The 15,842-nt window shown below is 38.1% G+C and overlaps 1 protein-coding gene across 1 annotated transcript in view; it reads right to left on the reverse strand.

Moving 5' to 3' along the window:
* Window positions 1-15,842, reverse strand: part of MAP3K20 (mitogen-activated protein kinase kinase kinase 20) — a 116,965-nt gene that overhangs the window by 38,625 nt on the left and 62,498 nt on the right. The window contains exons 10-11 of the mRNA XM_087709009.1: window positions 12,225-12,331; window positions 5,681-5,816 (exon numbers count right to left, since the gene is read on the reverse strand). Of these exons, the coding sequence (XP_087565135.1) occupies window positions 5,681-5,816; window positions 12,225-12,331 (243 nt within the window). The remainder of the gene's footprint in view (window positions 1-5,680; window positions 5,817-12,224; window positions 12,332-15,842) is intronic.

A 15,842-nucleotide genomic window follows, 5' to 3' on the forward strand; every position in this document is an offset into this window, starting at 1 on the left:
GAGTAGAATCACAGGACCCAAATATCAAAACACCAGCCATAGTTAATCACCCTGGCTCAGTATTATGTATCCTATTAATTGGTTGCAACCCCCCCCCCCCAAAAAAAACAATGGGTGAAGTGGAGAATCAATGCAAGTGTGTTCCAACCCATGTGAGATAAGGAAAACGTTAAGTGAGCTATACAAACAGGACATACCTCTGAATGAATAAAAGGCCTCTATTGGAAGAGTACTTTAAATGTTTGGCTTTGCCATTTGCCACATTTATCCTTTTAGATAAATAAAATAATAATCTACTTCAGCTTTAGCTCAATGCCTGATTCCTTTATGGCAGGGGTGGGGAACTATGGCCCTTTTATGACTTGTGGACTTCAACTCCCAGAATTCATGAGCCAACATGATTGGCTCAGGAATTCTGGAGGTTGAAGTCCACAAGTCATAAAGGGGCCATAGTTCCCCACCTCTGCTTTACAGACATATCCATGTAGTTTACTAAGGAAATATAAAAACGCTTGCTACTGCCTTCTCTCGGGATATTTTTTCAACATCCCCATCTAGCCAATAAAAGTATATAAACTATTTCAAAATGTGGAAGTTATTTAGAAAAGAAATGAGACAAAGTTCATATGCTGGGTCTTTCATCTAGTGGATGCCGGAAACCGGGCCACGCAAATAAGCAAAGCCACATCCAAGAGATGCAGGGAATACTTGAAACCACACCCACCCCGGTCCACAAAAGAACCTCTCTCCACAGAACTGGTTCCTGGTGTCCAAAAGGTTGGGGGCCACTGATCTAGAGACTCAAAAGTAGCCAAGATCACCTGGAAAGCCTACTATAGATGTTGTCCATCTGATTCTCCTGCAACCACATATTGAAAGTTTGACACAGGCTTTGCTGTGGTTCCCCAAAAGATGGGATCAAGAAGCAAAGCCCAGTGGAGGGCAAACTATGGTTTGTTCACGCCATATAGAAAATGGACAGCTTAGTATATTATGGAGCTTTAAGACACCCGGAAAGCTAAACACACTAAACCCAGAATAATCCTACTGTACTGCTTTTAGTATAAATGTTCTTGAATGAAGATTAGAAGCCTAATTCTAGTTGATTTTTACAAAGAGCAGCAGAAAATTGCCTCACGCTGTAGCAGATGTGGGTTGAGCCCTGCAACTGGCTATTTGTTTGAGACACCTTCCTATTCCATTCAAGTTTATTATCACTTGTCTCTACCGCTCCAAATTGCACATTGTGGGGGGGAAAAGAAAGATCTCTGTGTATTTGCATCAGTGCATTAAAAAAAAATACCCCAAATAAATAATAAGGCTGCTTCATACTGATGGCTTGCTACACTGAACACTCTTGAGTTACATTACAAGTAGCCAGTATTTGGATGCGTGAATCAGGACTAAGAGGGATGAGTTTCCATAATATACCCACAAAACTGCTCAATTTGTCCTCCTTTCAATTCCATGTCAATGTCACCACGATGTTTGACAATGACGGAGCAGGTGCTGAGCAGCTGCTGCTTAGTCCCTAAACTTGAAAACTCTCTGCTTAGCATGTGTCTCCATCTGCTTCCAATTCCTGACATAAGTTCTATACGCTAATTCTTGCATATTAATTAAGCTTTTCTTTTTAAATAAATAAATAAAAAACGAGAATTTCTTCCCCAAACTGACAATCAGCTAAGCTTCCCGGCCTAAAAAGATTGAATCACTTTTGCAGTAAAGGATGTCCCTGTTGAAGGACAGTAAATCATTCCTGTTCTTACTGGAACAGTGAAAAACAAGGTCACAACTTGCCTTTTTACCTGTGTGTGTTTTTAACCACCTCGTGTTGAACCTGAACTATTAGAAACAGCAGCCTTGACATGAACAAAGAATGCTTACTTTAAAAAAAGAAGAGGAAAAAGGCAAGCAGCTTAATCTTGCCTTTAAGCTACTCCCTGCTTTTGTCCTAATTTCTTGGAGTGACAGGGCCCAGCGTAGTTACTCAGCATTGAAGGAACTGTACTTAAATATTTATTCACCTATGACCCATCTGAAGTGAATTTTCAAAAGCAACTAACCCCAGGTTAAAATTTTTTGCCTTGGAGGCTAAATAAATAAATAAATGGCGCAGTGGGATTGCATTTCGATTATGTAAACCCTGAGCTGCCTCAAGACCATTGAGGGCAGAGAAGAGAACTTCCTTGCCCTGCCTGTTGCAAGTTGTTATTTGTATATCAAGGCAGCAATCCTTCACTCTGCTGCGCTTGAAGCTTGTCTTGAGATGAAAATAGCAGCTTCTGAAAGGGCACCTCTTGACAGGAGTTAGCAAGGGGGAAGAAAGAGTCGAGCAGCTATCTACATAACAAAATGGGCACATCAAGTAGACTGAAGCAGCTAACCTCGTGCCTGCTTTGACCTTGATTGTAGCATAACTCTCCGCTATAAAGCTGGAGCATGCTTCGAAATAACTCTGCAATATCACAAGCCATACTATCACCACGTCTTTCTCGGTTAATTTATCTAGCAATTGGGGTTTAAATAAAATTCCTGCGGGAGAAATCATTTCAAATCAAGCGAATCAAGTGAAGCAAGCCCAAACGATAGGGCCGCATTGTAATTTTTTATTTTTATAAACACCCTCCTCTTGTTTTTCACCTGAAAAACAGAGTTCGGATTTTTTTTTGTTATCCGTCTTGGACCACAGATGATTTTGCTCTGGCTTATACAACTCACAAACCTGTAGCTTTCAATCTTTATCTGTGCCAAGCTCTTTTTCTGGATCAAGGGAGAGCAAATCTCATTGACAGGGTGCTTAATTGGGTACTAATCTAAGGTGCACCTAATCCTACCGCTGGCCTTTTATTAGTCATGCCACTTTACATGTGAGAAATGTATTTTTAAAAGCTGTGACGATGAGCTTCCAGTCGTATGGCCCTTTGCCTGCAATCTAGGAAGGTGCAGCCTTTACAGTATCTGTTGCCTCTGGGTGTAACTATGGGGCCAATATCTCATTTTTGCTCCTTCAAATCCTCTGAAGAGGCCAAAGGCTTGAGATGGTTTACAAATGCTAATGACTTCCACAGGTCAACTCTTTTTTTTTTTAGCAACAGAAGCATTTTAAAGACGGGCCAGCAATATAATATCCTTTTCAAATGTCCTTTATGGAACCAAATCATGAGCCTTTATTCGCTGGGATTTGAATTCTCCGGAAAAAGAAGAAAAATATGCATATCAGTTCAGCTCTTTCTTCCTCTTTTATCCAGATATGTATTTGCTCCTGCTTCCATTCTCTCAAATGCAGGCCACTACTTGACAAGACTCACAAAACATCTGCAATTTGTTTTTATATGTAGATGAATTCTGAAGTTAATTTCTTAAGAAGCGAAGGGAAAGGGAGCGGCAAGGCTCTTCATTATTCAAAAATCTGACAGGAGCCCTTTCAGCTATAGGTCCCTGGGGCTTAAAAGTACCTCACTTTCAATATCATTTTAGCCTTCTCTTTTCAAGAAACGGCATTTGCTTGCCAGAGAAGGGTTGCATTAATATCCTATAGAAAAGAAGTTTACGCTGAGCACAATAGACTTGAGCACAACACTTTTCCTCCGCAAAGCCAGCCAGTAAAAAGTCGCAGCAAAAAGCAATAGTGCAGGATAAAAATCCCTTAGCTTCACTCAGGGAAAAGATCAGCTCATTACGGCTATGTTTCATGCTGTGAACCACATAGGTGATGGCCTATATCTTAGCTACTCAATCTTTGCAGACATTAAAGGAAGCCTACGGGCTACCTAGAGAGAACAGAGAACACCTTGCTTCTAGGAAACACTCATGCTTCATCATTATAGGCTACTCCATGTTCACAGCTGGAATACACATGCAGTGTCATTCATACGGATGCCATTAAGCTGTGCCTCAGAAAGAAGGTGCAGGAAGAGTGAACAGGCCAAAATCCCAACTTAGATTAAATGGTAAGTACAATGCACTCTGCAGAGAGGAGCACAGAAGGACAATACTATGCAACATCTGCAGGTTTGATAAACACTGCAAATGAATGCTGGATCAAGAGGCAGTCGTGGATGAAGACTATTAGCTCATCAGTTTGGGCAGAAGTAAAATGCAACATACAGTAATTAAATAATGCAAATAGAAGCTTGGCTGTTTGCTACTAGCAGCTGTCATAAGATGTTAAAGTGATCGTGTTCTGCTTGAAAGCTACTTTTATATATACTGGTTTTTATGCAGCCATTACTTGGGCATATATGTATCATTTCAATGCATTAGAAATTAAACGATGATGACTCCTTTAGGAAGCAAGATTCAGATTTAGATAGAAAATGTTACTTATGTTTTGCCCTTTATACAGCAAAACAGTCATTTAGACATGAATGCAAATGGTTCCCAGGGCAATTCCTATGCCTCTCCCACCTGATTCCGTCTACAATCATTACTTTTATGGATTGCATCATATTAATGGGAAGAAAAATCTGAACCTCCTTCCTGGGCTGTACTAATTATACAGCCATGCTCTAATCTCAATATATCTTACAGCAACAAGATCTGTCATTTCCGTAACAGAATCCAATGCCTGAAACATATCCATTTGCTTCTGAAAATATGCAATCCATGAAGCAGCCTGAAGGCACACATTGTTAAAGCAAAGCAGATCACAGTCTGTTCAGTTTCTTACGTGGAGATCCCAGATTCTCCCCCAATCAGATGCTCTGTACTTCTCGAAGGAAAAGTGGGACATGAGTGTAATAACTACTGGTATTTTTTTAAAAAAAACAAAAAACATCCCAATTGACCTTAATATTATGACCGTTTCACAATACAGTGATTCAGAATTAAGCTACAGGGTTGAGAGATCTGATATGCCTCCATAGCAGAGGCATCAATGTAGATGAAAGTGACTAGAAACATGCTATTTCTTTCCATGGGATTGCAGGGGATTTGTGCTTCTTAACTTTGGCAAGAGCTCCAATTGTATTTTGATGTTTTGGGTTTAAGACCTAGTACATCTTTCATTAAGCCCTTTGAGTTTTGTAGATTTTATCTATGTTTCATTTAAGTCTTTTTTTTTCAGTTGGTTAGCCAAAAGATAAATAAATATGCTAAAATTCTATCAACATGTGTAGCAATCCAGATTCAAAAAGGAAAATATTTTTGGAAGAGCATTCATGTTTCCCTTTCCTATATTTCTTTGTGAATAGTTCCACATAATTTTAAATACGGATCTCTGTGAAGCCCTAATATATATATATATGGCTAGCTGTAAGACAAGACCCAGAGAATAATGGCGTTTACTCTAGATTGCAATCCAACATCGGCTTATCTGAGAATAAGATCCAGATTATTGCGTTGAAATTTATCATATGCCAAATTAATTTAGATGGATAATACCTTATCTTCAATGCAAATTTAAGAATAATTTACTTAGACTTTAATAAAGCATTATAATAAAGTTGCTTTATTTCTCAAAGTTTTCACCTATACTTCCCAACAGTTTTAAATGAAATCAGTTTTAAAAGACATATCTAACAAAACATGGTCACTTACACAGTTCAAAGCAGGAAAATGTGATAATTCTACCATATTAGTGCAAGTGTAGCTTAAGACATTTCTTAGATTCAAGGTTTTGTTGGATTTTCTGATTCCATTTTTAAACAAAAACTATATACTGTACAACAGTACTTACCGGTGTGTTGGATTGTTCAGTTAGCTTCTGCTCCCACATTCTCAAGCGTTTTTCCCTTTCCTTGAGTTCCTGTTCCTTAAAGCTCAGATCACGTTCCAATCTCTTCAGCCTTTCTAAGGTGGCCTCGATTTCACATCTAAATAGAGGGAAATCTGTTAAATTGTACCTTCCCTTGGCAGGAACAAATTGTTCACAAATATTTTCCATATGAATGTTAATGAAACGTGAAAGAGTGAAAAGTATAGTGCAGTTTCATGTAGGACATTTAATTAGCAGAGTAGAGATTTGTTTGAACCCTAAACCAAAAGAAGAGGCCCTCTTTTTGAAGCCTGATGCAAGTTGAAGCTTGCCAAGGGCTCCATGTGTTGCTATTTCAATCATCCAGCTCAGACACCTTCTCAAGTCCCCTTTTCCACCTACTATCTCCCAGCTTTGACTCATCAAAGAAAGAGAAAGGGTCACCATAAGTGTTTCTGAAAGTAAACCAAGAGGGTCTCTTCTTCAAACATAGGGGAGCATCATTCTAAAGAATTAAGTCCTTGAATTTGTCATTTGTTCTCTTCATATTTTAATATGAAACAATGAGATTGAGTCAACATATAAGTACAATTAAGTGTGCCATTTGAGAACAATATCTGGAAATGCCCCAATATGTCTAGAAATCTTCATCCAGTCCAATAAAGACTTTTTGTTGGAAAAGGAGGGGAAATTCTACTTTTAAGACTGAAGCACAAAAATATGATTTAAGATACTTTCCTACAGGCTTGGACCAAAGCTATTTTTTATTATGTGATTTATTTACAAGTATTTATGAATCATGTAGACATGCCCTTTAAAAATAATTAATGCGACATCTCCGGATGTGAAGATGAGCTGAAAGTGAATTCTAGTCTTTTCCACTGCTTTGAAATACACTTTCCAATGAGTCTCACTAACACAATATTTTTTGCTTCTATATAAAATCAGTAGCATATCTGAGGAAAATGTTTCATTCCTAGCTTTTTTTTTTCCTACTGGATTACTTTTCTTTTTTTCATTAGGAAAAGGATTCCTCCACTCTTGAAGTCTGAAGAGTGAGAATCCATTTTCCAAGCTTGGAAATGTATCCATCTCAGTCCCACTGTATTTTGCTGCAAGAGGGGCAAAGTTTTTAAAGGCCTATGATATATAAGCTAACTTAAATTACTTTAGGTAGCAGATCATAGAACATAGAATAATAGGGTTGGCAGGGACCTTGGAAGTCTGCTAATCCAGCCTGGTTTAATAGATCATAGATCTATTAATAGTATTAATCTATTAATGCTATCTATTAAACCAAGGCACTTAGCAAGATAGCATCAGTTTCAGTTTCAGTTTTGGTTTATTTGTATGCCGCCCTTCTCCAGGAGGGACTCAGGGCGGCGAACAACTCAAAGGGGAAAGGGAACATAAACAACAGTACACATAATTAAAATACACGAAAATCACACAGCCATACCAGTCGAGAGGGGAGGGGAACTCATCAACCCCAGGCCTGCCGGCACAGCCAGGTTTTGACGGCTTTCCGGAAGGCCTGGAGAGAGGTGAGGGTCCGGATCTCCGTGGGGAGTTCATTCCAAAGGGCCGGAGCTGCTACAGAGAAGGCCCGCCCCCGGGTAGTAGCCAGATGGCATTGGCTGGTGGACGGAACCTGGAGGAGGTCGACCCTGTGTGATCTGACGGGTCTTTGGGGGGTAATTGGCAGCAGGCGGTCTCTCAAGTACCCAGGTCCAATATCATGAAGGGCTTTATAAGTTACGACTAGCACTTTGAAGCGTATCCGGAGACCGATCGGTAGCCAGTGCAGCTCGCGGAGGATAGGTGTAACGTGGGTGTACCGAGGTGCACCCACAATCGCTCGCGTGGCTGCATTCTGGATGAGTTGAAGTCTCCGAATACTCTTCAAAGGCTGCCCCATGTAGAGCGCATCCTTAGATTATACAAGGTTTCATTCAGAGGTGGGTTGCTACTGGTTTGCACTGGTTCAGGTGAACTGGTAGTGGTATTTTGGCCTTGCTCGCAGAACCGGCATCGACCCAGGCTGGCCACGTTCCCGAACCAGTTCCCCAGTCGCCACTGCCATTGCCAGCATGGTTTTTGAATATTTTTTTCATGTTTTGCGCATGCGCAGAATAATTTAGTCAACTGCGCATGCACGCACAATGAAGCGTGCAGCGAAGCGCGCACGAAGCGAGCCAGCAGCAGCACCGACAGCAAACTTCCCTGGTTTCATTGGTATAGTGGCTTAAACTTAGTTTAACAGATCAGCTATTACCATTTGAATTTTAAAGAAACAGAATTCCTACTGCATTTGAAATAAAAGTAATTAACATATTAATTATCTATAACATGTCAACATCCCAGAAAAGTGTATGCATGATTATCGAGGTAACTTTTAAGTTGAACTGAGGAAGGAGTTTTACAGCATAGTTGTATATTCACAAGTCAGCCCCAAATATACTGACTCATCCTCAGTACGAGTAAACCTTACTGATCATGGTGTTATTTTTAAAGGTTGCTCAGAGCTGTTTTTGATTAGAAACTGACTAACTAACTAAATGCAGACTTGCACTGTAAAATTGTTTTATTGAGAAGAATAAACTTGAAGGTACAAAAAAAAATTCTATTTGGAGAATCATTGATTTCCTCTAAAATACGAAGGATGGAGCATAAGCTTCGTATTATATTATTTCCATCACTCATCTTTACCGTTAGGTAGTTAAAACCTTTTGCTAAGTTTTCCTTAAATTAACCAAAATGGTTTCTATTCCTGATTTAAAGCATCGTTTTCCTTTCACTTAAAACTCCTCAAGGTTCAAGCACGGGGATATTTTTTTGTTTTTGTTTTCTTGCTATTGTCTGGTTAGAAAAAGATCCTTGGAACTGTGATCCAAGGGTCCCTGTGAATCTTACTACCAATTCTTTTGCCTAAATTGCATGCCTGACCCCAAAATGACCCCTAACTGTCAACTGGTGTGGCCTAAGGCAAATAATTGTCAGGGATGCTTGAAGTACAATAGGGCCCTAGGAATAAGACGACCCAAGACTCAATTTTTGCCAAATAATATAATCTATTTAATAATTGGTAGTATAGCCTTGATCCAAATTCAGTTTTGCAGGCTTAACCAGACACGATGAGGAACATACAACTGATGATTTGCATTTCTTTGTCACTTTTTGGACAATGTATGGGAAACTTCTGAAGCCACAATGCCAATTAAACCCTGTATAATCTAAGGATGCTATCTTATTGTTTGTTTGAATCAGACATCACTCTAAACCATGTTTGTTTTGATTCAAAACTGCAGGATACCAGATGCATTAAATAAAATAAATAAATAAAATAAAAATTAAAAAAAACATTTGCACTGCTTATTTGTTTATTTTAAAATGTATCCAACTGTTTAAAATCTTTGTCCTTAATAATGTCACAATTATATTACATATGTATTATAATTATCTCTCTTCATTAGATAACAAAGCACTTTGTAGAAGAAGGTTAGATTCGCTAAAAGGCTGCAGTCTTTTAAAATAAATATAATAAAAGTGTAATAAAACAATACTTCTATACATTGCTCAATTAATATATCTTATTCTACAAAATTATTAATTTACATTGAGCATTGGTGATCATGCATGTTCTATCTATTTTAGTGCTCCTAAACATTAACATTGCCTGGAATAAAGTGTAATAATAGCTTCATTAATAATTTCAGGGAAATTATTTTAAATTGAATTAGCATATTCAAAATAGACAGTATCTAATTGTGCCCTTCTGTAAACAGAAGGACCCAGCTAGTTTAAATCAGCAGTGTCCAATCCTGGCAACTTTAAGATCTGTGGACTTCAGCTCCCAGAATTCCCCAGCCAGTCAGACTGAGATGAGTGGAGGGAATTCCACCAATTATCCCTGTGCTACATTTTATAATGTTCTGGAGGCTTCCTATAGTTACTGGAGCCATCTTGGTAACATTTTCAACCAAAAAATAAACCAGGAGAAAATCCTAGTTTCCTAAAGTATATTAAATGTATTATATCTGTGGTCAATAGTGTTTTTAACAATGTCCATTAAAGCAACTTGGGCCTTGGTTTTTAATGTGTTTCTTCCAAGATTAGGAAGCTCATTACAATGTACTAGTTTTTGGTAACTGAACTATTTTATGAAACAGGACAGGCTATCCAAACATAACTAATAGAACATGGCACAATTCCTCTTTTGCCCAAGTTTTATTTTATTTCTCCTCTTTATTATTTACACCTAAGTTTCTAAATACAATAAGATTTAATTGTCTCTGCAATAGATATGCACAGGTTTAGACCCTGGAGTACATATGTCTTCCAGAAATACTTGGGTGTGACTCCTAGAGATCTCAAAAATTGTTACCAAGACTGTACTTTTAAAAATATATTTATATACTTGCATTGACCTATGCAACAGCGTTATAATGTGTTAATCCCTCACAAATCTAAACAATCTTCCTTTTTTAAAAACAAAAGACAGGCACTACCATGTTTCCCTGAAAATAAGACAGGGTCTTATTTTCTTTTGACCCCTGAAACAAACATTTGACCTTATTTTCGGGGAGGTCTTATTATTTTTGAGGTGCAAGAGGCTGCGAGCATGGTCACCTCATGGCTGCTGCTGTGTTGCAATATTTTCAGGGAAGGCTTATTTTAGCGCATGCGCTCAAAAGCCCAACTGGGCTGATTATCCAGGGTGGTCTTATTTTCAGGGAAAAAGAGTAGCTAGCTAATTCAAGTTCTTTATAACATTAGAAACCATTACCCATTTAGCAATCTTTAAAAAGGCATGCAGGTTGCCTGGCTTCAATTGGGAAACCTAAACATATCAGGAAATTCTGTAATTCTAAATACACTTTGTAGAAAATAAGTGGGATTGCTCTTGAGTACATACATATGTTTAATATTCTATGGGAAAGGATTCATCATGAAGAATTATAGTAAGCTTGAAGCTTTATTTCCAGTGCAGTTTGCAGTTTGCACCAGTAGATGGCACAATACATCCTGGTCTTCAGAGGGCTGTGCTAGTGTGGATTATTGCCACACTGCTGAGTCAGTGCAAGAAGAATGTCAGTTCTAAAACAAGCTATTTATACTTGCATCATGTGACTTGGCTCAAACCTCCCATCTGTGCTCACATTTTCCATCCCTGCAGTAAAATTCTCTTGCTTGTTATCAGTTCACCACTATTTCTTCCCCTTAAAGTTTAGAAGGTGTTGTATTGGCAAATCCTTATTCATCCTGGGATTTTAAATATTATTTACATGCTGAGATCTCTCTAATCTTTCTTGCGTGGGCTATCTTTGCCAGTCTACAAATGGGCAGGCATATAACCATCAAGTAGACTACTGAATTGTGCTCTGCATTACCTGGAGAATGGCCAAGGTTTCTTAATTTAGCCTACAGCAAAATTTGTTGTTATTATCCTCTTCTTGTACAAATCCTTTTTGATCTGCCTTCACAGCATTCCAAGCAGAACTGTTTAAAATGTATCTATATATTTTACTTCTGTATTTATGCACACAGACATCTGATTGGAGTGGTTTAAAAACTGGACATAAAACTATCTCTCTGGAGTAAGCCCAGCTGATTATCACAGGATTTATGTCTGGGAAAAAAACATGCTGAAATCTATCCAGTAAGGAAAAACATTTAGCACAGAAGATACCACAAATGAAGGATATTAATAGTGGATGGAAAGTTTGACATATTTAGAGAAGACTCGCCTAGATCAGTGGAAACAACAATGTCAAGACTAATTTAAATAAACTGGATCCCACCCAATCTCTTTCAATTTAGTAACCACTTGCACACATAATCATATAGCTGTGTAACCTGGGAAAGAACAACAAGAACAAGAGATACCAAAAACCAAGATACATACTGCTTCATAAATCCAGCCTAGACAATTCTCTGGGGAACTTTTCAAAGATCAGTGAAAAACAGAGGACAGTTTTGCAATAACATATCTATGAAAATGACCAGATAATGACTGCAAAATTTTAAGATGGCAAATATTACATCTGCTTACTCCATGCTGATTACCCTGCTTTTCTGGCTCTGGATGACTAATAAATTATGGATAAGAACACTTCCCCCCAAATTTTGCAATTTAATTCTGCTCCTTTGATTCATAGCTGTTTGCTATCCCTTACTCTCATTCCTAATTCTTACAAATTTAATTTGGGGAGGGGGGCTGATTTGGCCATTTTGCTGTACATCTTATTTAAACCAACTCACCGTTTCTAAATATAGCAAACACAATTTGCAAACTTGTTTCTGATCATCATTATGCAGAAAAAGTACCAACATGGAGCACAATTGTGTGGGAAACACATTTTTTCCCACCTGACAGTGAAACAATGATGGCTGTGGGTGTGGGTTGCACAATTTTGAAAATTCAAACACTGGATGTCTAATTCTGGCTATGTATTTTTCTGGGGAAATACTTCATTTCTCCCCACAGGTAATGTCATAATTATGGGTGGGAATTACGAGGACTCACCGCCATTCTGCCTTGTTATGCAGGAATGAATTGCATTGGTCTGGAAGGTTGCTATCATTTGACATGGAGTCCAAAATTGAAATGATCTGCTTGAAAGAAGGTCTCTTCTGAAGACACACAAAGCAAAGCGCACATCATTATGCACATTATTACACACATACATTCTGTAAAGCTACATTTTAATATTACACCACTTGCAGAATTAATAACATTTTCCACTGAAAGCAGCAAGTCTGAAACTGCAATGGAACTCATACTGGGATGCTGACTAGATAATTATTAGGTAAACAACACAGAGCTGTAAATTATTATAGCTATAAATGCAGAACTTGCTGCTTTTAAATTTCAATAGAAAAATATCTTAAAATTGTAATGTAACAAGATGTTGACCTGAATGGACCTTCCAGATTACTCATGTAAAATAATACAATAAAAGAGTTACAGTATCCTTAATCCACTTTGTAATTTTTATCAACTGGGTAGAATCAAAAATCTATCTTTGTTTCCTGTTCTCAGTGACGGCTCTGTAAAGTTTGTAATCTTTCAGGTAGATGTGCAATAGAAATATACTCCATATCTTCTTGAAATTACTGATCTTAGCATGGTTGCACCACACATGCAGGAAATGGATCTGTAGACAATGTTGTGTTTTCCTAGCCAGGGATGCAACGCAAATATAAACAGAAGGATATCTTGGATCAGGGCGTCTAGGATTGTTGTTGCTGTTCAGTCACTTAAGTTGATTCTGATTCTTCCTAAGCCCATGGACCACAGCATGCCAGACTCCCCTGACCTCCATTGTCTCCTCTAGGATCTCCTGCACTTTGCATGGATGTATGGTAGGAAATTGTACCCCGTTCTCCATTTATTACACCTTTCCTCCTATTTTCCACATCAAAGCAGTGTGACCTTTCCCCCCCGTCTAGAGATTCCATTGTATGGGTGTGGAACATCTTCTTGGAGAAAGACTATTTGACTGCTATCCAGGCTGCTGCCCCGGGGTCTGTAATCACCATTCCACAAGGGCTATAAGTTGGACCTGTAGCCCTCAATGAAACGTATACAGCCCTGTTATGGGAAACAATGCTCCTGAATCAAGGTTGACATAATTTGAAGAGAAGGGAGGAAACCATTAAAGTTTTTGTATTTCCTATACCCCATAAAAGTGATTATGTAGATATTTTTATTTACTTGCCTCCCTGGAATTCACAGATTAGTCTTTATGTCCGTTCCAAGGTTCGGTATTGACTTTATGCTCAGTTCCAAATGCTAGTCCTAGTCTATCTATAGGTAGTTGGCTTTAGGAGAGGAAACCAATTGTTCAGCTATATTTAGGTATATTACTGGAGGCAACAGGAAAGACTGAAGCCTCGCCCTGAAACCGCAGTACCAATAAACTCCTAAAATCTCCTTGAATCCATAGCTCTTTTAAATTACAGTTTTCTTCAAATCAAGTTCACTTTGATGTTGGAGTCAGCAGGTAAATAAAAGAACCATAATGCAAAATAAATTAAGAAACTCATTCCCCACAGCAGGAAGAGGTTCAGAAGTGAGCACTCTCTATTCCCGTGATGGCATCTCTCTATGGGCATGCACGGCATCCCCAGCTGCTGTTCTGGGTTCCAGCGCATGCATGTGTACTGGCCACCTGGTCTTCAAAGACCAGCTGGCAGCCGTGCATGCGTGTGCCAGAACCTGGAAGAGAGCAGCTGGCCAGTGCGCATGCGCGTGATGGAACCCAGAAGAGCAGTTGGCCGCCACGTACATGCGCACCAGCCAGCTGCTCTCTTCCAGGTTCTGGCGCTCCAGTATGCGCCCCAGTTTCAGCACTCAATGCCGAAAAGGTTAACCATCACTGCTCTATTCAATGCATAGCAGCATTCCAATCTATTGTATTCCCACTTAGTGAAGTGGAAGGCAGGTTAATTTTCCTTTTATGTTAAAATAAGCAAAATATACTAGTGTTTTCCTTACAATTTTTCTATATTTTTATTAGAAATCTGCTATTATTTTGTGGGTTTTTCTTAAGTTTTAAACCTGCAACATAAATTGCAAAGCTAAATGGCTTCTGGTGAAGGCATCGTGTGGTGGAAAGAAACTAAAACACAAAGCAATTTATTAAAGCATCTAATAATGTAATTCCAATTTTGGGGAACAAGGAGGAAAAAGAATAATGCTTGCTCTGACTGCACAGCTACATCCAATTCAGGAAGATGGATAGGGCTTCACAGAATTTATGCCCCAAAAGGTAAATTATAATTCCATCTGCATCTTATAATGAAAAAACAACTATTACATACTAGTAGGAATTTCCCATGTGGAAAAGTTGATGAAATAGTCTTGTAATTTCCATTTGAGGTAACTTCTACCAGAAATTACTATTTTGGCAATTTTTCATATATAGTCCCTAGTTTTAATGATTCCGTTTTTAACAAAGTGTTTTTGGCCATTCTGGATTTGGACTTAGTATGGGTTTAAAACCTCTGTTGATGTTTTATAAACTGATAGTGACCTTTTATGATGGCATATGATTTGATGTGTAAGTCACAAACTGTTCTGATTATGTTTAGCAGGAAGAGTGTCATATTAAAACATAAAATCACCTATTGGTTGTGCAAATCATTTGTCTCCTGAAAATAATATAAAAAAACACTTTCGTCAGGCTTCTGAGCTTGTTTTGCCTTAATGCAATTTTGATTCACTCACACAAGTAGAGTTTTATATGCCTGTTCGCTTAATAATTACTCCTCCATTTTTTTAATGCAGAGGCCAGAATAAAAATATTGAATCAAGCTGGAAAAGTGAAACTCTTTTTTCTTTTAAAAAAAAAAGTCATTAAAGGAAAAATATTTATAAAGAAGATTGAAACCTGCAATTAAAAAAGAGAGGAAGATAATTTTCCTACTGTCTGAGTCTTAACCCAATTAAATGATAAAATTTGGAAAGATTTGGCAGCTCCTACCTATTTCATACAGCATCATGACATTTTGAACATGATATAATTGCCCATGTTTTATTTCCGCAATGTGAGATGTTTGGTCTACACCAAGCACAACATATTAGTCTATACAGACATTTCCCAAAAGTATATGAAATTTCCACTTACAGTTTGATAGTAAAATATCACTCAACATCAACTCTAAAAATCTGGGAGAATCTGGTATAATCGTAAAAATTACATAACTGTGCTAATATATGAATTTTCTATACTTTTTCAATAGAATTTTGTAATACGGGAAGTCAGGTCATCCTGAAGTCCAGTGACAAAGCAGAAGAAGATGGGGCTATGCACAGCCCAAGACAATCTTAATGAACTCAGACAAAGCAGTCATAATTTCCCCACATTTTCTTCTGAATTTAAAGCTTCTTTTGTTACAGTGCAAAAAGTGGGATAATTGTTGAAAACTGAAAAAGTCTTAGCAAAATGCTTCTCAAAAGTGCATTGCCTCCGCGAGTCTGTTTGACAGACCCCAGACAAGGTTAAGACAAAAGGTGGAAACCAAAACGTGGATACATAATAAAGGGATGAGGCACACTCGCTCTGCATCACGTCTGTAATTATACCATTTCTGCTAAAATTACAGATGCGGCAATTAAAACGTGCATTTTAATTTGGGT

Source organism: Thamnophis sirtalis, unplaced genomic scaffold, assembly GCF_051295495.1.
Source record: "Thamnophis sirtalis isolate CommonGarterSnake01/CBP01778 unplaced genomic scaffold, rThaSir2_p1.2 scaffold_1, whole genome shotgun sequence".
NCBI lineage: Eukaryota > Metazoa > Chordata > Lepidosauria > Squamata > Natricidae > Thamnophis > Thamnophis sirtalis.